The sequence below is a fragment of the Nelumbo nucifera genome, chromosome 5, assembly GCF_055504915.1.
Source record: "Nelumbo nucifera cultivar China Antique chromosome 5, China Antique-T2T, whole genome shotgun sequence".
NCBI classification, from domain to species: domain Eukaryota; kingdom Viridiplantae; phylum Streptophyta; class Magnoliopsida; order Proteales; family Nelumbonaceae; genus Nelumbo; species Nelumbo nucifera.
In genome coordinates this window covers 78125551-78151186 of record NC_142653.1, presented here as the reverse complement: position 1 = coordinate 78151186, position 25636 = coordinate 78125551, and the positions used below count along the sequence as shown (strand labels likewise).

Genomic DNA, 25636 nt, shown 5'->3' with positions numbered 1-25636 from the left:
TCTTTCTCCCTCCGGTTCATTCACATGTGCATCCTTTTTCAAAGCCTTAACCCCAACCAAATGTTAGTGGGGGATTGTCTTTTCCTACAGAAGAGGTTTGGTGTAAACCTATTCCACACGGGGTTGGGAGTTTTTGTCGGAAAGCATTTCTGGAAAGAATCAACACATATGATTTGCTTCAAATAAAGAGACCTAAGAGCTGTTTATCCCCTCATTGGTGTATTCTTTGTAAGGCTGATGATGAGAATTGTTACCACTTGTTAATCTCCTGCAACTTTGTTAAAGGTATTTGGGAATGGTTTCTTTCTTTGTTTGGGTGCAGGTGGGCTCCGCCACCTAATGTTCAAAGCTTGTGTGCCTCTACTTTTTTCAGTTGGCCAAAGAAGAGGGGGAAGAATAATGTGGAAATATGTAAGGGCTGCCATTAGCTAGACCATTTGGGAAGAAAAGGAATTCAAAAATATTTACAGAAATGAGAGAAGTAAATATTAAAGAAGCTATTTTGGAGGTGATCTTTACTAGAGTGGTACACTAGCTGAAGTTTTTGGAACTTTTTAAAGATCTTTCAATAGATGAAATGTTAAGAAGTTGCCACTTCATCCCCGGTTAAGGAAGCCTCAATCCCGTTTTAAACCCCTCCTAGTGGTTTTATCAAGTTGAATTTTGATGGAAATAGTGCTGGAAATCCAGGGCCCTTGGACATTGGGAGTGTGCTAAGGAATGAGGAAGGGAAAATAATTGCTCTCTTCTCAGGACCAATTGGAGTAGGTGACTCTCTTAGGGCTGAGATTCTAGTGGCTTAGGAAGGTGTACAAAGAGCAAAGGAGGTGAACATTAGTAAACTGATTATAGAAGGAGATTCCAAACTAGTAATGGGTTGGATGAAGGAAGACAATAATGGACTGTTGACCTGCAGTAATGAAAAGAAGGTCAAGTGGCTGACACAGGACATCAAAGTGAAAGTCATTTGGGTCAAAAGAAGTGCTAACTCTTTTGTTGATGAGTTAGCTAAACAAGGGGTGAATGGGGCTCTTTGTTTTGGGCTCAATTGTAATATCTTTTCTGGTTTGTATTTTTTTTTTTATGAGAGAGTTAAGAGAGATTACCCCTCCCCTTTGTACCTTTCTTTCCTCTTAATGAAATTTACCTGTTATGATAAAAAAAAATAGTTGTATTAGATAGGTAACTATTCACATTTTATTAATTTAGTTTGAAAGAATGTAGATGTAAAAGGATTTGGCAGCCTTAGACACCCCCATCCAATCCATAAGTCTGTATGCAATCCAAGGGATCCACATCCCTAGAAGTACCCCCCCCCAAAAAAAAAAGGTTACTGCCCCTTGTTTGGCTAGAGAATCTCCATGCAGATCTTGGTGTTTCCCTTACTATTTGAGCCCTCAATTCTGTCAATCTGTCATTAAGTTCTTTATTTCCCTTACTACATGTCTATACAGCCAGGTCCCAGTTTGTTTTGTGTTATCCAGCTCACCACTACTCAAGAGTCACCTTCCATTATAAGAGGTATTTAACTTAATGATTTCCTAAGTTTCAGTCCCTGATAAAATGCTAGTAGCTTTGTCCTTGATGACTCTCCTTGATCCGTAGGTCCTGAGAACAAAGTTAGCATGACTCCATTAGGCTCAGTTTGGAATGAGTACAAATACAAATACGTACAGTACAAATCATCATCATCTATGCCTTTTTTAATTTTTTTTTTGATCAATAACTGTGAAATGTATTAATTAATATTAAGAAAATTACAAAGCAAGGGGGCTAAACAATCTTAGCTCCGTAGAACAATCAATGAGCACCAAATACAATTACAATAAAGTCCAAAATAAAGAGTTTCTGTTCACCCCTTGCCTAGCTAAACCATCTGCCAGTGAGTTTGCACTTCTCTTTACCCATTTGTACTGAATTTCAATATCCTTAGTCAGTAGAAACCACTGATGTGGTCCCCACCTCTTTCTATTGTACTCGTATACAACTACTATGTGGTCCCCACCTCTTTCTATTGTACTCGTATACAACTACGAGCTATTTAAGTGTCAGTCCACAAATAGTTGTTAAGTCTTTTATTAGGACTTTAGTCTTTTAGTCTTTTATTAGGACTTTAATTGTTGTCTTTTATTAGGACTTTGTTGAATGGGCCGATTTGTGTTTAGTTTATTTTCTTTTAAATTAAGAAGTTGTTGGGCCTTGGGCCCATTAGTTTTTATTTTTAAAAGAGTTGTAACTATTTAGTTTGAGTTGCCGCCCTACTAAGGGCATCTTTGTAATATCTCATATTTAAGTTAAATATAAATAGAATGAGGGGCTGGCGGCTAGGGTTATGATACACAATCCTAGTTGACCTTCTCGTTTCTTCCCTTTTCTCTTCCTATTGCTGAAATCTACAACTTTCTCCTCTTCCTTTCACAAGAAGCTTGACCGAATCAGCAGATAGTGGTTCCTACTTGGTATCAGAGCAGGTTAAAGGTTCTGGAAGTGATTCTCTCATGCAGCCCTAGATCGGCCGACTGCATGGAGATTTAAGAGGTTGATCGAAGCTCTCAGGTAAGCCCAGTTTTTTGATTTTCTTGATGGATCTGTATGCCCTGTTGCTGGTCTAGGTTTCTCATCAGAATCAAGAAAAACTGGAGAAAGGGAAAGAATCCTGTTTTTGTTGGACTCTTCAATTTTGACCTAGGTAGTGGCGCCCTAATTTTTTAGGGTTCCTTGGAGTTTTTTATAAGGGGCGATTCAAGTCCCACGTGGTTTGGAGGCTCCTAGAGAGGGCGGTTGCTTTTTCTCTCTCTTCTCTCATCCCACAAAAAAGGAATCTTTCGTGGAAAGAATGTTTGGGACACCAAAGGAGTGTCGTTGGTTCTAGAAGGTGTTTTGTTTGTTCTTGCTGCATTTTTTATTTGTTTCTATACCCTTTTGAGAAGCATGGAGGGACACAGAGTTGAATATAAGCCCGGGAATGAAATGGGACCTGTGGGAGGAGGAGCTGGAGACCCCTTCGGAGCTGGGACCATTACTACGGTTAGGTTGGATGGTACAAACTACTTGGAATGGTCCCAATCTGCAAAGATGGTCATTGGGGATCGTGGAAAATTGGGGTATATTACTGGTGAAGAGGTGAAACCTGAAACTGGCAACTCCCGGTGGGTGCAGGAAAATTATATGGTAATGACATGGTTGTGTAATTCCATGTTGCCACATATAAGTAAGATTTTTTTATGGGCAAATACTGCCAAGGAGATATGGGATGGGGTTGTAGAAACCTATTCACAAAGGGAGAATGTTGCTAGGGTTTATCAATTGAGAAATCAGATTATTGCTACAAGGCAGGGAGATAGATCTGTTGCAGCCTATTTTTCAGTCCTTAAGACCCTGTGGCAGGAGATCGACCATCTAGAGACTTTTACTTGGGAACCCACCAAGGATGCAGCTACCTATCAAAGACACTTAGAGAAGTATAGAGTGTTCGAATTCCTTGCTGGCCTTAACCCTGAGTATGACATTGCACGACAACATCTTCTTTCCAGGGACAAAGTCACTCTCTCCCAAGCATATGCCTTTGTTTCAGGAGAGGAGTGCAGGAGGGATGTAATGATGAAGAATCTCATTTCTGATCAGTCCGCTATGGTAAGTGTTGTGAAATCTAAACAGAATGGCAATGAAAACAAGAAGGAAGACAAAAGGGACTTGGTCTATGACCACTGTAAGAAGCCTAAGCATACAAGAGATGCTTGTTGGAAGCTTCACCCACATCTTGTGCCTACCAGATTGAAGAATAAGAAAGGAAATGCGCACATGGCAGTTACTGGTGACACTCCGGCCCCCCTACTATAGCTGCTTTGGAGTTCGTTGCAGCTGCTGCAATAAGGGCCGAGCTTGAGAGGTTTGGGTTTCTTCTGAATCAGAGGGATACAACTAGTTCCAGTTCAGCCGCAAGCGGACAACAAGGTACAGGTAGCACAGGTGGAGCTCACTCTACCTCCTTTGCCCACACAGGTAGTTCACATGTCACTGCAAACTATGTTTCTGCTTCAGGTAAGGAGAGATCTCCTTGGATTATAGACTCTGGAGCCTCAGAGCACATGACCCATTGCTCCACTATTTTCTCCTCTTACCAATTCTGTTCTGGCAGAGATAGAGTCTCCACAGCTGATGGATCCCATGTTCCTATTGTTGGGAAGGGATCTGTCAAGATTAATATTCCATTTGTTTACCCTCTGTCCTCCATGTTCCTAGATTGAGCACCAATTTAATATCTGTTAGTAGTTTGACTAAGAATCTGAACTGCTCAGTAATTTTTTCTCCTGGACGTTGTATTTTGTAGGATCTGGATTCAAAGAGGACGATTGAGTGTGGTCATGAAGTGAATGGAATCTACCTCCTGGATGCTCTTCCTCTTCACCGAAGTAATCATGTTTGCAGGGACAGTGAGTCAAAATCTGTGGATCAGATTATGCTTTGGCATAATCATCTGGGTCATTTGTCTTTACCATCTTTGAGTTCTTTGTTTCCAAAACTGTTTGAGTCTGTGAGTCTGTCATGTTTAAAGTGTGAAGGTTGTGAACTTGGAAAGCATTGTAGACACTCTTTTAAACCTAGTAATAAAAGATGTTCTTCTCCTTTCAATGTTATTCATTTGGATGTGTGAGGCCCTTATCATGTTCCCTTTATGAGCGGCATTCGCTATTTTCTCCTGTTTGTGGATGATTTCTCTCGATATTCTTGGATTTACCTGATGAAATCGCGCGATGAAGTACCATCCTTGGTGAGGTTATTCCACCAGATGGTACTAACACAGTTTGGAGCGAGAATAAAGATGTTCAGATCTGACAATGCTAGGGAATATTTTGAGAGACATCTTGCCTCATATCTATTGGAGTATAGTGTTGTCCATCAGAGTAGTTGCTCCTACAGTCCACAGCAGAATGGTGTTGCAGAGAGGAAGAACAGACAGATTGTTGAGACGACAAGAAGCATGATGACCACAGCTACAGTTCTGGTTCGTTTTTGGGGTGATGCAGTTCTCATGGCAGTATATTTGATTAACAGGGTGCCTTCTCGTATACTTGGATTAAGCACTCCATTCAGCCTTCTTTTTCCTCAGGGGGAGATGTTTCATATTCCTCTAAGGGTGTTTGGGTGTATCTGCTTTGCGCATATCCTTGGTCCTTACCGTTCGAAGCTTGATCCCAAGGCAAAGAAATGTGTCTTCCTTGGATATGCAGAGAATCAGAAAGGGTACAGCTGCTATGATCCAGTCTCTGGGAACCGGTATGTTACTATGGACATTACCTTTTTTGAATCTATGTACTTCTTCTCAAGGAATCCTTCTCAGGGGGAGTGTTTTGGGGAAGTAAGTCAGCAGTCTATCCCTCTCCAAGTTCCAGTCCCTGTGTCTGCTCCTGTGCTTGACCACCACCCGATGTCACCTACCTTGCCACCTCCTTTGTGTTCTGTCTCACAGCATTACTCACGGCAGAGACTTCATAAGGTGGTTGATTCCACTACAGCAGAACTCACACCACTTCCTGTCGATCCCTTGGACACTCCAGATTCGGCTGATACGGATTCAGGTATTCCTCTTGATCCTACTACTATTTCAGTTCCCATTGGTCCTACTAACACTGTTACAGATAACCTTGATCTCCCTATTGCTCTTATAAAAGGGAAGAGAAAGTGTACTGCTCATTGTATTTCACAATACTTATCCTAGAGTGGACTTTCTCCTTCCTACCGTGCTTTTCTCTCTTCTCTTGATTCAGTGTCTATACCCAAGGGTGTTAGTAAGGCTCTCTCCAAACCTAAGTGGAAGACAGCTATGCAAGAAGAGATGGAGGCTTTGATTAAGAATCAGACATGGGAGATTGTGGACCTACCAGAAGGCAAGGAGACAGTTGGATGCAGATGGGTTTACACAGTAAAGTATAAGGCAGATGGAAGTATAGAGAGTACAAGGCAAGACTTGTTGCGAAAGGGTACACACAGACTTATGGCATTGATTATCTAGAGACATTTGCGCCAGTTGCAAAGATGACCTATGTTCGGATACTCCTTTCTCTTGCTGCCTCATACTCCTGGCCCTTGCTTCAACTGGATGTGAAGAAATGCTTTCCTAAATGGGGATCTGCAAGAAGAGGTGTATATGGATCTTCCAGCTGGTTTTTATGATAATGCTGAAAAGGGAAAGGTATGCAAGCTGAAGAAGTCACTATATGGCTTGAAACAATCTCCCAGAGCATGGTTTGACAGATTCAGAAAGGCCCTGATTGCTTTTGGCTACACTCAAACTCAATCTGATCACACCTTGTTTGTGAAGCGCAGGGGATCTTTGGTGTCAATCCTAATTGTTTATGTGGATGATATTATTGTCACTGGGAATGATCTGAGTGAGATTGATAGTCTGAAGAGGAACCTGCATAAGGAATTTGAGATTAAGGATCTTGGAGAACTAAGATACTTCTTAGGCATCGAAGTTGCAAGATCGAAACATGGAATTTTTATCTCTCAAAGGAAGTATGTCTTGGACCTTCTCCAAGAGACAGGGAAGCTTGGAACAAAGGCAGCTAGCACCCCCATTGATTAGAACCATAGATCAGTGCATCAGAAGGTGAACCAGTAAAGGACCTTGGGAGATACCCAAGACTTGTGGGTCGGCTACTATACTTGTGTATGACAAGACCAGACATCTCCTATGTAGTAAGTGTAGTGAGTCAATACATGCATGCTCCACGAGACCAGCATTGTAAGGCAGTTGACAGGATCCTTGCTTATTTAAAACTAGAGGCTTATACAAATGCGGATTGGGCAGGATGCCTTGATGACAGAAGATCAACTTCAGGAGTGTGCACCCTAGTTGAGGGTAACCTAGTCTCATGGAAGAGCAAAAAACAAACAGTTGTGGCAAGATCAAGTGCAAAAGCCGAATATAGGGCCATGGCACATGGAGTTTCAGAACTTCTCTGGATCCATTCTCTGTTAGAAGAAATCGGTGTATAGGCAGAAGAACCTATGATGCTATACTGCGATAACCAGGCAGCAATTAATATTGCCCATAATCCAGCCCAGCATGACCGAACTAAGCACATTGAAGTAGATAGACATTTTATCAGAGAAAGGGTAACTTCTGGAGAAGTTTGTCTTCCATACATTTCTTCTGATCTGCAGCTTGTTGATGTTCTCACAAAAGGCGTTGCAAAGAATAAGCTGGAGCATGATCTACGCAAGTTGGGAATGTGTGACATCTACTCCCAACTTGAGGGGGAGTGTTGAATGGGCCGATTTGTGTTTAGTTTATTTTCTTTTAAATTAAGAAGTTGTTGGGCCTTGGGCCCATTAGTTTTTATTTTTAAAAGAGTTGTAACTATTTAGTTTGAGTTGCCGCCCTACTAAGGGCATCTTTGTAATATCTCATATTTAAGTTAAATATAAATAGAATGAGGGGCTGGCGGCTAGGGTTATGATACACAATCCTAGTTGACCTTCTTCTCCTTTCTTCCCTTTTCTCTTCCTATTGCTGAAATCTACAACTTTCTCCTCTTCCTTTCACAAGAAGCTTGACCGAATCAGCAGATAGTGGTTCCTATTGATTTTAATTTTGCCATGTAAGCAATCTTATCCTTACTTCAAAATTAATATAAATAGAAAGGGGGGGCGGCAGATTAATCATCCTCTTCTTTTCTGAAATCTTTCCTTCGAAATCTTCTTCTCTTCTTTTCTCTTTCTCCTCTCATCCTCTTAATTTCCTGTTGATTATACCCCACAGCTTGGGCTGTCAGTAGTCTCATACGACTACATGGTATCAGAGCCAACCTAGGAAATCTTATGATAGTCTGACATGGCCGGCTGCACAAGAATTTCCTAGGGTTGGAAAATTTCCAGCAAAAGGGATCATCGGCTGAGTCTTGGAGATTGTTGGTGAAGCATCAGAGGATAACCAGCAATCAAGAAGAGTCAAAAGGAAGAACCCTCAAGATTAGGGTTCAAACTTATCTTTGAAGGTTGCGGCCAAAGTTTTGCTGAAGTCAATCTTTTCTATTAAAAGGATTACCTTTTCTAGTTATTTCAAAGGTTCGACTGCAAGTGTTTTCCTCCTGAACTGTTCTTGATACATTAAAAGAATAGTTTTTTCGCTACTTTAAGAGGTGCGGCTGAACTGATTGTGTTCTTGGCTTGTTTCTTGACCTTTGACTGGTTCTAGGTTCAAGATTCTAGTTTCTTGACTGTCGCCAATTAGGGCTGCAATTAGTTTCAGCCTTGCACTGCCCTGCACTCTAAGTTGTACTTGGAAGGTTATCTTTTTGGGGTGAATTTCCAACCTAGAAGGATAAAGTAGGTTCGACTGATAGCAAATTCTGGGTGTAATTACCCAGTCTCAGTGATACAAAAGGCATTTGTTAATCTTTTCTTGACAAAGAATGGAGTTTAAGAGCCAAGGGGAACACTATTTAGGGGCTGGTGGTGCTAGTAGCATACCTGAGAACAGTTCTCAGATTACCACTGTAAAATTTGATGGGTCAAACTACCTAGAGTGGGCCCAATCAGCCATGATGGCTATTGGGGGTAAAGGAAAGCTAAGTTATTTATTGGGAGATGTCAAGGAACCAGCCAAGGAGGACCAAATATATAGCAAATGGGTTCAGGAGAACTATTTGGTTATGACATGGCTGTGTAACTCCATGCAACCACATATCAGCCGAAATTATTTATGGGCAAAAACAGCTAAAGAAATTTGGGATATCATGAAATAAACCTACTCCCAACCTTTCAATGTGGCTAGGGCCTATGAGCTAAAATGTAAGGTGAATAACCTTAAGCAAGGAGAAAAGCCAGTCTCGGTTTATTTTTCCACCTTGAAATCCTTGTGACATGAGATTGATCACTTAGAAACAATTGAGTGGGAAAGCTAGAAGGATGCATAGACCTATAGAAAGCAGGTTGAAACCTAGGGTATTTGAGTTTCTAGCTGGTCTGAATTTTGAGTATGACATTCTGAGACAACAGCTTCTAACAAGAGACAGTGTAACTCTATCACAAGCTTACTCTCTAGTGCACAGTGAAGAAAGTAGAAGGAAAGTTATGTTACAACATTCGCCACTTGAATCAGCCTTGGCATCAACTAAACCCAAGTTTGGGGGGGATAAGGAAAGAGATATGAAGAAGGAAGACAAGAAGGACCTAATATGTGAACATTGCAAAAAACCTAAGCATACCAAAGAAACCTATTGGAAGGTACATCCTCATCTAGTTCCCACAAAACTCAGGAACAAAAAGGGGAATGCTAATATAGTTGTTACTACTAATTGTGCAACCTCATTAGGCACAAGAGCAGCACCACTAGACACTCTAGCTGCTGTCCGAGCTGCCTTAACTCAGTTGGAAAAGGAGATTGGTAATTCAGCATCATCATCTCAGCCAGTCACAACATCAGCTCCTCCCACCTCAGCATTTGCTCATTCAGGTACACAGGCCTCAGCTTATCATGCTTCAGCTTCAAGTAACATTGAACATTGTTGGGTAATAGACTCAGGTGCATCTGATCATATGACTGATTTGCCTTCACTATTTACTACCTATCACTTATCCTCTGGTAAAGACAAGGTGTCTATTGCTGATGGATCACTTGTTCCCATTTCTGGCAAGGGAAACATCAAATTGTCTAGTGCCATTTCCTTGTCTTCTGTTCTACATGTTCCTAAACTTAGCACCAATTTACTTTTAGTTAGCAACATTACTAAAAACCAAAATTGCTCAGGACTTGGAGACAAAGAAGGTGATTGGGACTAGCCGTGAGACAAATGGAATCTATTTGCTTGGAGGAAGTTCACAGTAGGACGGTAGTGAAGTTAGAGGGTCTTTTGTTTCTCAGTCTATTGGTCAAGTCATGCTTTGGCATAACCAATTGGGTCATTTATCCTTTAGGTCTTTGAAAAGCTTGTTTCCTAGTTTATTTGAATCCATCTACATGTCCAGTTTAAAGTGTGAAAGTTGTGATCTTGCAAAGCATTGTAGAACAACCTATTCATTAAGTAATAAGAGAAGTAGTGATCCTTTTGACATTGTGCATACCGATGTTTGGGGACCATATCACATCATTGCTATGGGGGGATACAAATATGTTGTTTGTTGATGACTACACCCGGTTTTCTTGGCTCTACTTGATGCGTTCTCAGATGAGGTCCCTACCCTAACCCAGACCTTTCATCAGATGATTTTAACCCAGTTTGGGGTAAAAATCAAAATTTTCAGATCCGATAATGCGAGAGAATACTTTAAAACATCACTAGCCTCTTACTTGCTTGACCATGGGATTATCCATCAGAGTACCTACCCCCATACCCCTCAGCAGAATGGGGTGGCTAAGAGAAAGAATAGGCACATATTGAAAGTAGCTAGAAGTATCATATTCAACTCCAATGTACCTATACATTTCTGGGGAGATGCCATTCTCATAGCTGTGTATCTCATCAACCGAATTCCTTCACGGGTTCTTGACATGAAACCCCCATTCACTCTTTTATATCCTGATAAAGAGTTGTTTTCTGTCCCCCTTAAAACCTTTGATTGTACCTGCTTCGTGCAAACTCTTGGCCCTCGCTATTCCAAATTTGACCCTAAAAACTCAAAATGTATTTTCCTTGGTTACACACAAACTCAAAAGGGATACTGCTGCTACGAACCTGCTTCAAGAAAGGGATTTGTATCCATGGATGTTACTTTCTTTGAGGATACTCTAGGGTTTCTTCTCAGGGGGAGAGTAATACAGTTGGGGTTAACACACCAGAAGTCCCTTTACCTATTCCATTGAGTGAAAAGGGGTGTAATGGGGAGGGTTGTCAAAAACGTCGGGATTTGAGAGTTTACCATAGACAATGGAGGCATGTTGATTTCGGTCATCAGCAGTCCAGGCCAGCCGCAATTTCTTCTGAAGATCCAGATCCAGGTACTACATCTCTTCCAGCTCCCATTACAGATGAGCCTTCTGCTGTTGAGCCTTCTCCATCTTCTGAGCCCTCACTTCCATTGAATGACCTTGACCTTCCCATTGCAGTCCGTAAAGGCAAACGCCATTGCACCTCATCCACAGCCCACTGTATCTCACAATTCTTGTCCTATGATCACCTGTCTCCCTCTTATAAGTCCTTTCTTACATCAATTGCTGATATTCCCATTCCCATAACAGTACAGGAAGCCTTGACCATTCCTGAGTGGAAAGATGCAATAAAGGTAGAAATGGATGCCCTTCTTTGAAACAATACCTGGGAGCTAGTTGATCAACCCAAAGGGAAGAAACCAGTTGGATGTAGATGGGTGTTTACTGTAAAACATAATGTTGATGGTTCCATTGAAAGGTATAAGGCTCGGTTAGTTGCAAAGGGATTTACTCAGACTTATAGTATAGATTACTTGGAGACTTGTGCACCAGTAGCAAAAATGACCACTATCAGAGTGTTATTATCTCTTGCAGCTAGTTACTCTTGGCCCTTGTTCCAAATGGATGTTAAAAATGCCTTCCTCAATGGAGACTTGCAAGAAGAAGTGTACATGCAGTTACCTCCTGGTTTTTATAGTACAGAGACAGGTAAAAAGGTTTGTCGGTTGAATAAAGCTTTGTATGGACTAAAACAGTCCCCCAAAGCTTGGTTTGATAGATTCAGACAAGCCCTTGAAAAGTTTGGCTATATGCAGGCTCAATCAGATCACACTTTGTTTACTAAGAAAATGGATACTTCCTTGACTCTACTTGCTGTATATGTGGATGACATTGTAGTAACAAGGAGTGATAACAGCGAAATTGAATCTCTTAAGAAACTTCTCCATCAAGAATTTGAGGTAAAGGACCTGGGAGAGCTACGATATTTCTTGGGTATTGAGGTAGCTCGGTCCAAGCATGGAATCTTTGTTTCTCAAAGGAAGTATGTCCTTGATTTGTTAGAAGAAACAGGAAAGTTGGGTGTTTAGCCAGCTGATACACCTATTGAACAGAATCACAAGATTAGTGCAAAAGGTGGAGATCCTCTTGAAGATAAAGCTATGTTCCAAAGATTAGTTGGTAAACTACTATATCTTTGTCTTACACGACCAGACATCAGCTATGCAGTCAGTGTTGTTAGTCAATATATGCACTCTCCCAGAACTACCCACCTACTTGTTGTTGAGAGGATATTGGCATATTTAAAGAGGTGTCCAGGCAGAGGTGTACTATTTAAGGATAATAATCACATGAAGATAGAAGTTTACACAGATGCAAATTAGGCCGGTTGTGTTGATGATAGAAGGTCTACCTCTGGATATTGTGCCTTTGTAGGAGGTAGCCTTGTTTCTTGGAGGAGTAAGAAACAAAATGTTATTTCTCGTTCCAGTGCTGAAGCTGAATATCAGTCCATGGCAAATGGTGTGGCTGAAATACTATGGTTGAAATCACTGTTTGATGAATTGGGTATTACCTATGAGAAACCTCTAATGTTGTACTGTGATAATCAGGTTGGTATTAATATAGCTCATAACCCAGTACAATATGACAGAACCAAGCATATTGAAGTCAATCGACATTTTATTAGGGAAAGGGTTGCATCTCAAGAAGTCTGTCTTCCATATATCAGCTCCAACATGCAGCTTGCTGATCTTCTCACCAAGGCAGTTTCAAAGAAGAAGTAAGAAGCAGAGATCTATGCAAGTTGGGAATGACAAACATGGGGAGTGTAGAAACCACTGATGTGGTCCCCACCTCTTTCTATTGTACTCGTATACAACTACTAGTTATTTAAGTGTCAATCCACAATTAGTTGTTAGTCTTTTATTAGGACTGTAATTGTTGTCTTTTAGTAGATGTTCAAGACTGCTATCTGCCTTGAACCCTAATAGATTTCAGGTTCGAAAATAGGCGGAAAGGTATAGAGGAGGGAAGAGAAAGAGTAGAGAGAGAGCAGTAGAACACAAGAATTGAAACGAAGGACAGAATCTGAACAATCTGTCGTCGCCACTTCTATTTAGTATTTATAGGTTATGCTAGTTACATGAAAAGGACAAATCTGCCCTTGGTATTTACATAACAAATAAAACTGAAATATAAATAACTGGAATAACAGATTGACCATCAGCTAACCCTAGGAGCACATTCTACCCTACGGACAGAGTGGGACCATAGCTGTGGGGCCCACATCAGTGTTCTCTACACTCCCCCTCAAGTTGGGAATAAATGTTTATCATTCCCAACTTGGATAGATCCACCTCTAGCTTCTTTCTTGATACGGCTTTAGTGAGGATATCTGCTAGTTGCATACTGGATATGATGTAAGGGAGACATACTTCTTGAGATGAGACCCTCTCTCGTACAAAATGTTGGTCAACTTCAATGTGTTTGGTTCTGTCATGCTGCACTGGATTATGTGCTATATTAATAGCTGATTGATTATCACAATACAGCATCAGGGGCTTCTCATACTCAATACCCAACTCCTCAAGTAGGGATCTCAGCCATAGGATTTCAGCCACTCCGTTAGCCATTGACCTGTATTCTGCTTCAGCACTAGATCGGGAGACAATACTTTGTTTCTTACTTCTCCAAGAGACAAGATTACCTCCCACAAGGGCACAATGTCCTGAGGTAGACCTTCTGTCATCAACACTCCCAACCCAATCGGCATCCGTATAGACCTCCACCTTCATGTGGTTATTGTTCTTGAACAGTATACCCCTACCCGGGCATCTCTTCAAATATGCTAATATTCTTTCTGCCGCAAGAAAATGTGTGGTTCTAGGAGAATGCATGTACTGGCTGACAACATTAACAACATAAGTAATATCTGGCCGAGTGAGGCAGAGATATAGGAGCTTTCCTACCAATCGCTGGAACATAACCTTGTTTTCAAGAGGCTCCCCACTCTCTGCACTAATCCTGTGGTTCTGTTCAATGGGTGTATCCGCAGGCTTGACACCTAACTTTCTAGTTTCTGCCAGCAGATCTAGGACATATTTCCTCTGAGAGATAAAGATCCCCTGTTTGGATCTAGCAACTGAAGGAATGGAAAGATCCATTGTATGGACGCCCGGATAATGCGGAAAAGAATGGGCGAATTTCAAAAATTTCTTTCCTTCCTACAACTGGGAATCGCATTCCCTATTTTAGAAAACTAATTTTCAATGATCAATCTTGAATCAAGAACCGAACCAGATCTGAAACAAAAACAGGAGGAGAGGGAAATACCTGATACGGAGAATTAGTATCCCCCAACGAAGGTGTTCACGCCCAGAAAAGTCACCAAAGACTACTCCCACTGAAGATGGCGCAGTGTAGGATGGAGCAGAATCAACAACGTTCTTCACAAGAACTGGATCCTTCGCAAGAACCCACTGGATGGCAGGTGAGCACAGCTTCTTTTCAATTCTTTCACAAAGAACTGAAATCAAGAATACTTCTTGATGACTCCCACGTGAGTGGAGACGAACTGCTAATGGCGGCGGCGGTAGGAAGGAGGTAGCAGAGAGAATTTGGCGCAGTCTCACTATATGCTGATTTCTCTCTTCTCTGTTGTATCTGTATCTCAGATGAGTCTGTTATGTGTTTTGAGGCTGCCGCCCCCTCCTCCTTTTATAATCCTAAAGGGATCAGCTCCTAATCCCATTAGGAGATGTTGATCCCCTTAAGTGATAAGGTAGAGACCTTATCTAATCTGTAGATCATGATCAGCCCTCCTAATCTGATTAGGAGTTTCCAGTTTTGAATCATATTCAAATCTGGACTCTTACTGAGTGGATAAGGACTTTCCCTTATCCTTTAAGGGTGGTCCATATCTCAGATTCGCCCCATTCAAGCCAATTCAAATTAGCCTAGTTCGAATTGGACTTTTGGCCCATTAAATGCATGTACTCACTTAAGCCTTCCAAATTGCTGCCTAGTTGGGCTTTCTCTGTATGGCGTGGGACCCAAACGTTGATCTACACATCAGCCACAAGGGTTCGGCCCAACCTCTGTCACAAGGCCTAGCCGAATTCACTGGAAAGCCCAGTGAACCCCTTGAGCTCATCATATGGACTCTATGGGCCCAACACTTACACTAAGTGGTCCTTGGGCCAATCCACCTTGTAACACCCAAGGACTGTGGGCAGATGCAAGATTAGCCCATCAGGTTTAACCCTCAATGGCCTTACACTTAACCTCTCAGCCCATAATGATCAAACACTGCCCGACAAGGGAGGACCTCTCCCCCGACTGCAAGGTACAGTGCTGCACTCTCCTCTTATATGGACCCCGGGATTAAAACCTTTTGCAAACAATTTCGGAAACCTACAGTATATATACATATATTATATTTTGCAAAACAAAATTTCAACGATTGAAATCAACTACCGGCAGTTTTGGTTTCTATCAAAGAGAGTACATGTCCCCAATCATTACCTTTGTCCGACAAAGGGGCTGATCCTATCACTATGATCACCTACTTAGATGGGTTCATGAATCATCTCAACATACCCAGGTTTGACCCCCTCTAAAGGTCTCACTGATTGGCATATCAAAGATGGCCCAATCCACCACCTAGTGCAATGCCATAATCGAGTCTAGGGGTCAGGTGTAACATTCCAGTTTTGCCCATTAATCGCCAAGGTCCAGGGCAATACTGGAATTCTGGTCTGGTTCAAGGTCTCAAGGTGATCCCACACTGCATGTACCCCGGGTCTCACCTTGATGGCAGAGACAGGCCACCCCAACTGACTTGGCGGTAGATCAGTGTCAGCCTTATCAGGATAGGTCTCCCCAGACCGACCCACTGGCTGTGAATGTTCTAAACCAACACAAGTCTCATAAGTGTCCGGTTTTAAGGGTATTACACAGAAACACACCACATGACATGAATCAAATATGCACTTTATTCATTTACAATAAATGTCATAAGTGCATCAAACTGATTGAAGCTAAGGGCATACAAAACTGTCTAACAGCAACCTCAATACCCAAAAAATACCGAAGTGCACCAAGATCTTTCACCTCAAATTCTTGATGAAGGAGCTGTTTAAGGGACTCAATCTCATGGCTATCATTCCCTGTCACCACAATATCATCAACATATACTGCAAGTAGTGTCAAGGAGGACTCTACCCTCTTGATGAATAGGGTATGATCTGACTGGACCTGTACGTAACCGAACTTCACAAGGGCTAGTCTGAATCTATCGAACCAAGCCCTAGGTCACTGCTTCAAACCATACAAAGCATTGTTGAGCCAGCAGACCTTCTTACCTGTTTCTGCATCATAGAATCCAGGAGGCAACCGCATGTAAACCTCTTCCTGTAGGTCTCCATTCAGAAAAGCATTTTTCACATCCATTTGGTATAAAGGCCAAGTGTGACTTGCTGCAAGGGATAATAGGACTCGAATGGTGGTCATCTTGGCTACCGGGGCAAAGGTCTCCAAGTAATCTATACCATAAGTCTGGGTGAACCCTTTTACAACTAACCGAGCTTTATACCTCTCAATGGATCCATCTGCATTGTGCTTCATGGTAAATACCCATCTACAGCCAACTGGCTTCTTTCCTTTGGGCAGATCAGCTAGCTCCCATGTGTTATTTTTCAACAGGGCATCCATCTCAACTTGCATTGCATCTTTCCATTCCGGGATGGATAGGGCTTCTTGCACTGTTCTTGGAATAGAGACATGGCAACGAAAGTAAGGTAGGACCTGTAGGTAGGAGATAGGCGATCATAGGATAAAAACTAGGAAATACAGTGGGCTGTAGATGTGGTACAATGTTGTTTCCCTTTACGAACAACAATCGGAAGGTCAAGGTCATCTGCAGGAGGTGAAATGGCAACAATAGAGGAAGTCTCTATAGGCCCTGGGACTGTAATACCTGGACTTGGAGCTGCAGATGAGATTGGAGCTAGCCTGGACTGCTGATGAACGGGATCAACCTGCCTGCATTGCCTGTGATAGACCCTCAACTCCTGATCCCTCTGACCACCCTCACCATTGCAGCTCTCATCGCCCAATAGAATAGGTAAAGGAACAGCCCCACCCTCATTGCGCTCCCCCTGAAGAAAAGGACTCAAACCCCCACTCTCACTGCGCTCCCCCTGAAGAAAAGGACTCAAACCCCCACTCTCCCTGCTCTCCCCCTGAGGAGAAACCCGAGTATAATAGGGTGTCTCCTCAAAGAAAGTGGCATCCATGGAGACAAACTTCCTCCCTGAGACAGGATCATAACAGCAATAACCCTTTTGAGTTTGTGCATAACCAAGGAAAATGCATTTGGAAGCCTTGGGTTCGAACTTGGAGTGATGGGGTCCGAGAAGCTGAACAAAGCAGGTACAACTGAATGTTTTAAGGGGAATAGAAAATAACTCCTCATTTGGGTATAGAAGGGAAAAAGGAGATCTCATATCAAGAACCCAGGAAGGAACCTGATTAATAAGATATACCGCCGTGAGGATAGCATCACCCCAGAAGCGAATAGGGACATTGGAGGTAAACATAAGACTTCTAGCCACCTCCAAGATGTGCATATTCTTCCTTTCTGCAACTCCATTCTATTGAGGTGTATGAGGGCAAGAGCTCTGATGGATAACCCCATGATTAAGAAGGTAAGATGCCAATGGTTTAGCAAAGTATTCCTTTGCGTTATCGGATCTAAGAACATTGATCTTGGCATCAAATTGGGTTATGATCATTTGGTGAAAGTTTTGGGTTAGGAACCTCATCTCGTGAACGCATGAGATAAACCCAAGAAAAACGGGTATGGTCATCAACAAATAACAAAAAATATTTGTACCCACCCATGGAAGGGATGTGATAGGGCCACCAAACATCAGTATGCACAATATCAAAAGAATTATTACTCCTTTTATTACTCAATAAATAAGACTTTCTACAATGTTTATCAAACTCACAACTTTCACATTGCAACTGAGACAACTCAATAGACTCAAATAAAGCAAGAAACAGACTCTTTAGAGACCGAAAGGACAAATGACCCAATCGGTTATGCCAAAGCATAACCGGACTCACTGGCATAACCGGACTCACTATGAGAAACAAATGACATATTCTCTACTGACTCTTCCTGACGAGACCTCTCCCCGAGCAGATAGATCCCATTCGTCTCACGGCCAGTCCCAATCACCTTCTTCGTCTCCAAGTCTTGAAAAACACATCGGTCAGGGAAGAAGGTTACTGAGTAGTTCATATGCTTGGTAATACTACTGACTGAAAGAATATTAGTATCAAGCTTAGGAACATGCAAAACAGATGACAGAGAGATAGTATCTGATAACTTGATGTCACCCTTCCCAGAAATAGGAACCAGGGAGCCATCAACAATAGATACTTTATCCCTACCAGAAGACAAATGGTAAGTGGTAAACAGTGAAGGCAAGCTAGTCATGTGATCGGATGCACCTAAATCTATTACCCAACAAGGTTCAATAGTACCTGGAGCTTAGGCATGGTAGGCTGAAGCTCGAGTACCTGAATGTGCGAAGGCAGATGTGGGAGGAGCTGATGGTGACTACGGTGGCTAAGCTGAATTTCCAACTTCCATTTCTAACTGTATTAGGGCAGCCCGAACTGCAACTAAGGTCTCTAAAGGTGTTCCTCTTGTGCCAGATGAGGATGTTGAATCAGTGTTCACGACCACATGAGCATTGCCCTTCTTGCTTCTCAACTTTGCCGAAAACAAGTGAGGATGTAGTTTCCGACATGCTTCTTTTGTATGTTTGGGTTTCTTACAATGTTCACATACCACATCCCTTTTGTCTTTCTTCCTCCTGTCCTTTTCTAAATCACCCCCTGATTTGGGTTTGATAGCTACAAAGGCTGGTGTGAGAGGCTGAGGTTGCATCATAACTTTCCTTTTGGTCTCTTCACTATGTACTAAGGAGTATGCCTGAGAGAGAGACACTGTCTCTAGTCAAAATCTGTTGTTGCACAATATCATACTCTGAATTTAGGCCCACCAGAAACTCAAACACCCAGTTTGTCTCGACCTGCTTTCTATATATTTGTGCATCTTTGGGACTCTCCCACTCAAGAGTCTCTAAGTGATCAATCTCACGCCACAGAGACTGCAAGGTAGAGAAGTATACTGAAATCAGTTTCTCTCCTCGTTTAAGGTTTTTCACTTCACATTTCAATTCATATGCTCTAGCAACATTAAGGGGTTGGGAATAAGTTTCTTTCATAACATCCCATATCCCCTTAACTGTCTTTGCCCACAAGTAATTTCGGCTAATATGAGGCTGCATAGAATTACACAGCCATGTCATAACCAAGTAGTTTTCTTGGATCCACTTGGTATACGTAGGGTCTCCCTTGGGGGGTTCTTTCACATCTCCCAAGAGGTACCCTAATTTACCTCTTCCCCCAGTAGCCATCACGGCTGATTGGGCCCATTCCAAATAGTTTGATCCATCAAACTTTACGGTTGTAATCTGACCACCTGTCTCAGAAACACTACCATAACTGTTGTTCACAAAACTGCCTTCTGCCTGATTTTTAAACTCCATTTCGGTCAAGTCTCAAAAAATAGGGTTACTACAGTTGAAGACCAGCACTTGGACTACCAATCACAATCAAAACAATGTAGGACCAATCTGTATTCACAGTGTATGTGCACAAAACAGGTATAAATCTGACCTGAAACCAACTAGCAAACACAACAGCAGCAGTCCGTACAGTTCTCACCCCTTAAGAGAGTTCGAAAACCCCAAAACGATCTGAAAATCAGCTTAGAAGCAGGTCTAATATGCTTAGCAGAATTAGGGTTTTAATCAGTCCTTAAAGAAAAAATTTCAGTTGCACATTCCAATCAGTATCGTACAGATAGACTTGTACAAGTCTTCAACAGCTGCTAAACCCTCTAGCGATCTCCAAGAATCAATCCACGAACTCCATTTTCTCAGTTTCCAGCCCTAGGAGATTCTCATGTGGTCGGCTAGACTAGACTCACATGAGAAACCCTAACCTTGCTTTGATACCAAGTAGATGTTCAAGACTGCTATCTGCCTTGAACCCTAATAGATTTCAGGTTCGAAAATAGGAGAAAAGGTATAGAGGAGGGAGGAGAAAGAGTAGAGAGAGAGCAATAGAACACAAGAATTGAAAGGAAGGATAAAATCTGAATAATCTGCCGCCGCCACTTCTATTTAGTATTTAAAGGTTAACCTAGTTACATGAAAAGGACAAATCTGCCCTTGGTATTTACATAACAAATAAAACAATATAAAACTGAAATATAAATAACAACTAGAATAACAGATTGACCATCAGCCAACCCTAGGAGCACATTCTACCCTACGGACAGAGTGGGACCATAGATGTGGGGCCCACATCAGTGTTCTCTACACTTTTATTAGGATTTTAATTTTGCCATGTAAGCAGTCTTATCCTTACTTCAAAATTAATATAAATAGAAGGGGAGGGGGCAGATTAAGCATCCTCTTCTTATACACCACAGCTTGGGCTGTCAGTAGTCTCATACGACTACATCAGCCACTTAAATTTTCTTTTTTCATTGTTGTAATTGCATATCCTTGAGTTATCCTCTTTTAACCAGTTCACCACAACTTCAGAGTCTCCTTCAATGATCAGCTTACTAATTTGCAACTCCTTGACTCTTTGTACCCCTTCAAGAGCTGCAAATATCTCAGCCATCAAATAATCTCCTTCCCCAATTGGTCCTGAAAACATAGCTAACAGATTCCCATGTTCATCTCTTATTGCTCCCCCTATTCCAGATGGTCCTAGATTACCCATACTGCTGCCACCAAAATTCAGTTTAATAAAGCCATTAGGTGGAGGAATCCAGCAAGAATTTGATGCCTTCTTAGCTGAAGCTAATTCTGCAATTTCCTTCCAATTTTTTAACATCTCATCTACTGAGAAATTTGCAAACAATGCCAAAGTTTTCAGCCAATGTATCACCCTAATATGAATTACCTCCAAAATTACTTCCAAGCTTCTCTCCTTTTCTTAGAAGATCTGTGAGTTCTTCTCCTCCCAAACAATCCAACAAACTGCAGCCCTCATACATCTCCACATAATCTTGGCCCTTTTTGTTGGCCCACTCAGCACGTAACTGAATAAATTTTGCACATTCAAAGGAGGGGTCCACCTGCACCCAAACAAAGAAGTACACCATTCCCAAATGACTTTAGTAAACCGAGAGGAAATCAGTAAATGGTATTTAGACTCACCATCAGCTTTACAGAGAGCACATCAATGAGGACACAAACATCTATTGGGTCTTTTAAGTAAATCAATTGTATTAACTCTTTCTAGAAAGGCTTCCCAACAGAAACTCCCAACCTTAGGGGGTATAGGAAGATACCACACCTCTTTAACAGGGAATGACAGACCCAAAGAAGGAGGTTGAGTTAGAGCTTTAAAGAAAGAAGCACATGTGAAAGAACCAGAGGGGGTAAGAGTCCAAATTCTACATCTATGCCTTTTTTAATCAATAATAGAAATTCATTATTATTATAAAAAAGATAATTACAAGATTAAGAGAGATAAACTTTCTTAACTCTCCACAAAGAAATTTGCCATTACAATTGAGCCCAAAACAATTGATTCCTTCCCACCCCTTGTTTTGCTAAAACATCAGCAAGCCCATTTGCAATTCTTTTAATCCAACTGAATTTCACATCCATATTTTGTGTCAACCACTTGAATCTCTTCTTTTCATTATTAAAAACCCAGAATTCCTTTCCTTCCTTTTGCAACTACTCCACTATCAACTTTGAATCATCCTCTATAATCAGCTTTCTTACATTCATGTCCTTTGCCTTTTGTAATCCCTCCATAACAGTCATAACCTCAGCCCTTAAGAAGTCGCCTACTCCAACTGTTTCTTGACTGCCCAACACTCTGCTCCATACAATATAGCTGGCCTTACAACTGTTTATAGAATTTTCCTTTCAATCCAATCAGTATTCACCTATCACAGAAATATGTAAAGTACAAATACATACAAAATAATACAAAGTACAAGGTTTTGCACTCTACATATTTGTATTTGTACTCTTTCCAACCTGAGCCTTACCATCTCTAAAAATACCACCTACACCTAAACTACTTGAGATTTCCAAAGCTACATCAATCAAAGTTGAGCTTTATATAGTTTATGCTGATGTGGAATTAGCAACTATTTGCCATCCTCTTACAATATCCTCAATTGAGAAGGGATCGAAAATCTCCATGGATTTTACACAATGAGCCACTTTGATCATATGTATAGTTTAGTCTGCTTCTCTGATCAAATATATATATATATATATATATATCAGTAACTCATAAAAGGAATTTATTAATTTTAAAAGAAACCAGAGAAACAAGACATAGTAGAAAATACAGAAGACACCAAGTGTCTAAACCCCCAAAACGTATTACAGCTGAGCCCAAAACATACTCTGTCTCTGAACCCCTTGCTTAGCGAGACCATCTACCAGACTATTGGCAGATCTTCTAACCCAATTAATCTGAATATAAATGTCCCTAGAGAGCCATTTGAAATGCCTAAGAACATTCCTCATATGTTTGATTTTATTTTTAAATTTTCATTTGAATATGCTTTACATGTTATATTTATGTACTTTAATTTTAGATAATAGGTTTTTTAAACCATTAATTTTAAAATTTAAGTTTATATTTCTTATTAATATTATGTTTAATATTTTATACTTTTTTTAATTTTTTTGGTTTTTTTTTAATTTTCTGACATTTTTTATTTTTTAACAATTTTATGTATTTTTGCGCCTTGCTTCAAAAAGGCACGCGTCTCAGGTGCAAATTGGCCCTTGCACCTTGCACTTTTAAAACATTGAGCCTGCCTCTTTTATTTGTACAACTGTAATTACAAGGGCTAAACAATCCTTGCAAGCTAACAGGAAGAAGCCATCTGCAACCAAAAAATGTAGCAAACCAATCCCAAATAAAGCCAACAAAGGGGCAGGAGACTAAGAGATGAAATGCAGTCTCACCATTTAACTTACATAAGCAGCACCAATTAGGGGACAAACACCAGTTTGGTCTCTTCCTTTGGAGCTTATCATGTGTTAATGCGGCCACGATACACTTCCCAACAGAAAGCACCGACTCTAGGAGGAATGAGGGAACACCAGATTTCCTTAACAGAGAAAGAAGGATAATGGGAAGATGAGGAGGCTACAAGTGAATTAAACAAAGATTTACAAGTGAAGAGCCCAACATGATTTAGATTCCACACCCCCATCCCCAAGAACCACAAATTCAGCAATGTAAGTAGAGCAGACACACTGGGAATTTCAGATTCTCTGAGGTTTCAAATGAAACCCAAGTTCCAATTCAACTCAAGAGGGGGACTAATAAATTCTGACACTGGTCTACCTTTGAGATTGGAAAGAGTGAAAAGGGAGGGAAAAGTCTCCTTCAAAGTGGACTCCCCGAGCCAAATATCTTCCCAAAATCTAATCTTCTAACCCGAGACGGCGAGACCAAGCCATACCTGATGTGGTTGAGGAAGATAGGAAGAGTCATGGATGGATTTCCAAGGATTAGCTCAGTGTCCATGGTAGCTCTATGAAGACAGACAGCTATTGTGAAAATCATATCCACATGAAGGTTTGTAATACCATTTATTCTTGTTTTATTATTGTAAACCACCATTTTGGTGAGGATTTGAGTTTGAGCCAAGAGGGTTTTCTCTTGGTGATGGCATCTTCTAGTTGCTACTAGAGAAAAACGCATTGTAATCCCATTATTGCTGTTATAATGGAGATTTTTTTAGGTTAGTGCCCCGTGGTTTTTCCTCTTCACATTGGAGAGGTTTTCCACGTTTAAAATTTGTGTTGTATATTTGCTTTTTGTTGCTTTGATGTTGCCTGGTTATTTGTTGCTTATTATTGCTTGTTGTTATTCTAGTTCCATTGAGATTTAGGTCGGTTTGGAATAAGCTATTTCGTACTTGGGTTGTATATTGAGTGACTCCAGAATACTTTGTTTTATCACTAAAATAGCATATTTTGAAGGCAAAAACAGAGCATTTCACAGATGACGCCCAAAACTGGTTTTAGATTGCTTCCAAGTGTTTTATTAACCATTTCATTGTGTTTTTGGGGCCTGTTTAGCAGAAACTACAGCTATCCAAGTAGCTCTGAACTTGGCCAAGTAAATTGGAGCCAATCAAAGGATCGTGCAAACGGACTATATGGTGGCTATGTGCTTTGAATGGACAGTTTAATAGTGTTAACTGGAATATTAGACCTCTACATGATAGCATTTTGCATGGCTGCTCTTATTTTGAGGTATGTTCCTAGGCAAGCAAGTCAGGTGTCTCACACTCACAGGTTAGCCTAAGAGGCTAAAGTGATTATTATACATATAGATTGGTTGGATGAACCTCTTTTTTGGCTTAACAAAAAGAAAAGTAAAGAAAAGAAAAGAGCGAGAAGAATGAGTAATCCTTAGTAACCAAAGTTTTACAGAGGTAAAAAAAAAAATGGAACCCTTGTTTTCCGCAAGTTTTAACATGCCGAAAGAGAGGGGAGAGCAAGAAACTTACACCCATTCGCTTCCCCTTTCCCCCGGCCAGAAGGACAACCGAGATACTTCTGTCCTTCACATTCTCAGAATTCTGCAAAATTTCCCCAACAAACGAAATACAAGGAATAGAAATTAGAAAAACAGACTCTTGTGAAATGCTGTAATAAGAAGATAAATCTCAATTCTCGTCCTTTCCGAACTTCTAACCTGAATTGCTTCTCCGGTTTTCGCATAACAGGAGATTCTCACGTTTCTACCAAATCTGGTTCTACGACCTAAAAGGAAAAGAAAAAATGAAAGATATTTTCTCAGATAAAATTCGAGATTTCGAAATACCAAACGTACTATTTTTCTTCTATTTGAAAGCCAAACAGAAAGAAAGAGGTCGCTCTTGCCAGGAATTTGATGATGAAATTGCAGATACTGTGATCGAAAAAGGTTAGAATTCCGACGGAATGAGAGGAACTCAATGGATTGGATAGGAATGTGGGGGTCTGCAGCAGCGAGAGGATAAGAAACCGAGACATGGACTCGCAGCGCCATGGATGAGAGTAGACTGAGAGTGTAGAGTGTAGAGGAAGAGCATAATCCCGTTTCGGTGTTGTCTTTTGTCTGAATTTCGCTGGTATCGGACAAGACTACCACGTGGTGCATTTGCAGTGGACAAGACTAGCATGTATTGGAAACATCTCCCGATGATACAATACACGGGGATGTGCTGTGGGACTCACAAACGAGTCCGGATCTCCCATCTACGACATCTCTACCACATCTATTCACGTGAGATCGCAATCATATATGGAGAATATTTCACGCTTTACATGGTGTTATGCATGGGGAGATATTCCCACGAGGAGATGTTGTTTTATGTGTAGGTACGGGCAGAATTGTCATGGATAAGAGATCTGGAATCCCCACAAACGCCTCATATGTCAGTGGGATGCTGTGGGGCGTAGACTGGTGTATGGGTATGACACACCAAACATCATCCAACATCCTCGTTTCCTCCTGATTTCTGTTTGATTTTCATTTTTTATTTTTCAAGCAAGACAAAAGAGCATAGGGTTTGAATGCAATGGACCCATCCATAACTAATTTTCAAGAAATGGTCCTTGGGAT

The 25636-nt window shown here is 41.1% G+C and overlaps 1 protein-coding gene across 1 annotated transcript in view; it reads right to left on the bottom strand.

The window, feature by feature from the left end:
- ISPD (Nucleotide-diphospho-sugar transferases superfamily protein) overlaps positions 1 to 25284 on the bottom strand; it is a 95100-nt gene extending 69816 nt beyond the window's left edge. The window contains exons 1-3 of the mRNA XM_010253984.3: positions 24913 to 25284; positions 24725 to 24792; positions 24537 to 24608 (exon numbers count right to left, since the gene is read on the bottom strand). Coding sequence (XP_010252286.2) covers positions 24537 to 24608; positions 24725 to 24792; positions 24913 to 25171 — 399 coding nt within the window. The 5' untranslated portion in view covers positions 25172 to 25284. The remainder of the gene's footprint in view (positions 1 to 24536; positions 24609 to 24724; positions 24793 to 24912) is intronic.
- Positions 25285 to 25636: the final 352 nt, after the last annotated feature.